At 40.8% G+C, this 1,714-nt stretch overlaps 1 protein-coding gene across 1 annotated transcript in view; it reads right to left on the bottom strand.

The window, feature by feature from the left end:
* The window catches only part of Adgrf4 (adhesion G protein-coupled receptor F4), a 22,614-nt gene that overhangs the window by 12,466 nt on the left and 8,434 nt on the right, over window positions 1-1,714 (bottom strand). Inside the window, exons 5-6 of the mRNA XM_019206560.1 lie at window positions 1,628-1,697; window positions 294-545 (exon numbers count right to left, since the gene is read on the bottom strand). Of these exons, the coding sequence (XP_019062105.1) occupies window positions 294-545; window positions 1,628-1,697 (322 nt within the window). The remainder of the gene's footprint in view (window positions 1-293; window positions 546-1,627; window positions 1,698-1,714) is intronic.

The following is a 1,714-nucleotide window of genomic DNA, read 5'->3' as shown; positions in this document are numbered from 1 at the left end:
CTGTGTCATGTACAGGTACAAGATCCTGTAACTGTATTGTTTGCTTTAAATGTACCAATAAATTTAATGGGGAAAATATATTGTCAGTATGTAATGAAGTTAACTGAGAGTACCTTCATTTTCTCCCGGGTTACTATCAGACAATGGGGGGCAGGGGTGTGGGGAAGAATGAGAACCAAGACCTGTCATGTACAGGTACAAGATCCTGTAACTGTATTGTTTGCTTTAAATGTACCAATAAATTTAATGGGGAAAATATATTGTCAGTATGTAATGAAGTTAACTGAGAGTACCTTCATTTTCTCCCGGGTTACTTTATCAGACAAGTGGATAGAAATATTTCTTAATAACTCCACTATAAATGCAATATTTCCAGATGTGGCTTCTGATGACTTCACGGGATTAATTATACAGGCAAAGTCGAAGGGGCAGTTCTTAAGGATCCCTTGAGTGATGCTCTCCACTGGCTCTGGAGCTCGGAGGTCAAGAACATTCAAAGGTATTGAGGCCGATGCTAAGGAAAGGTGTAAAGCAGCATTTGAGTCCTGTTTGGGGGAAAAAATCATTCAGAAATGACTGAGTACCTAACATGTCAGACTGAAGGAACTAAAGGCACCAGCATTCCACACGGGGACACCTTTGGAGAAGCACATGGTTCTGGTGGGGTGCGGGGCTCAAGACTGAGAAGCGGAGATGGTAAGTTAAGGTCCAGGTGGGCAGGGATTCCACCCAAATCCCCACCGAGATCAGACACTGAACTTGCTTAGTTCAATCTTCTCTCGGGACCCTGGCTTCTATTTAACATTGTGATAACAGGTCGATTTTCCAGACTGTGGGGAAAGACAAGCCACCTGGAAATTCACAGGAGAGCCGTGCTCAGGGGTTTGTGGTTCAAACACCAGCCGCTAAGGAATTGCAATGGTGAACTTTAAGTTACTCGCTCATTTCCTGAGGCTTTTCCCTGGATTTCTCTCCATGTGACCCTGAATAAGGCCAAGCAGGAATTCGTCTCCTCTAACTCGTGTTTGGACACCGCAAAATCAGAAAGAAGTTCACAAAGCTGATGTCAAAATTGCAGGGAGTGAAGGCCTCTACACACTTCAGTATGATTGCAAGGAAAATGGAAAGAAATGATTGCTAAGTGGAAAGAGAGAGAGAAAAGATTTTAATTTTAACTGAGATGTATGGCATTCACTGGATTTCTATTCATTCTAGATCATACATCTCTCCTTTCTTTTGGTCAAGGGGTTGAAAGCATTACAAAAAGATATCAACTTTAATTTAATTCTAATCATATTCATTTGAGCAACTGATTAATACAAGAGGTACACAAACCCACTTTTAAAGCCAAAACTTAATGTCTAAGCAGTTGTTTGCGCTATGGTATAAATAAGTTTCAGATCTTGTATAAGAAAATAGTTGAAAGGGGGAAATAATGAAAGTTGGGAGAAGGAAGAGTCCCTGAGCATTGGGGTAAGAAGAAAGAACAAGATACAATTAAGCCACTCTGTGGATTTTCCTAAATCCAGGTCTGAAACGTATTGTCTTGCTGAACAGATGACATTAAAAATGTGTTCACCACCCCATAGGGGATTCGCTCTTATCCAGAAACATGTAAATACACTACCTTGAACAGTGTCTCCACAGAAAGGCTTGTACACGTTTCCGTTGATTTTTGCCACATTTTTTGGTGACATCTATATTGATTTCTCCC

Source organism: Fukomys damarensis, unplaced genomic scaffold (genome assembly GCF_012274545.1).
Source record: "Fukomys damarensis isolate Sample0158 unplaced genomic scaffold, DMR_v1.0_HiC HiC_scaffold_20, whole genome shotgun sequence".
Lineage (NCBI taxonomy): Eukaryota > Metazoa > Chordata > Mammalia > Rodentia > Bathyergidae > Fukomys > Fukomys damarensis.
Note: the sequence above shows the minus strand (reverse complement) of the source record. Positions and strands in the feature narration are given on the sequence as shown.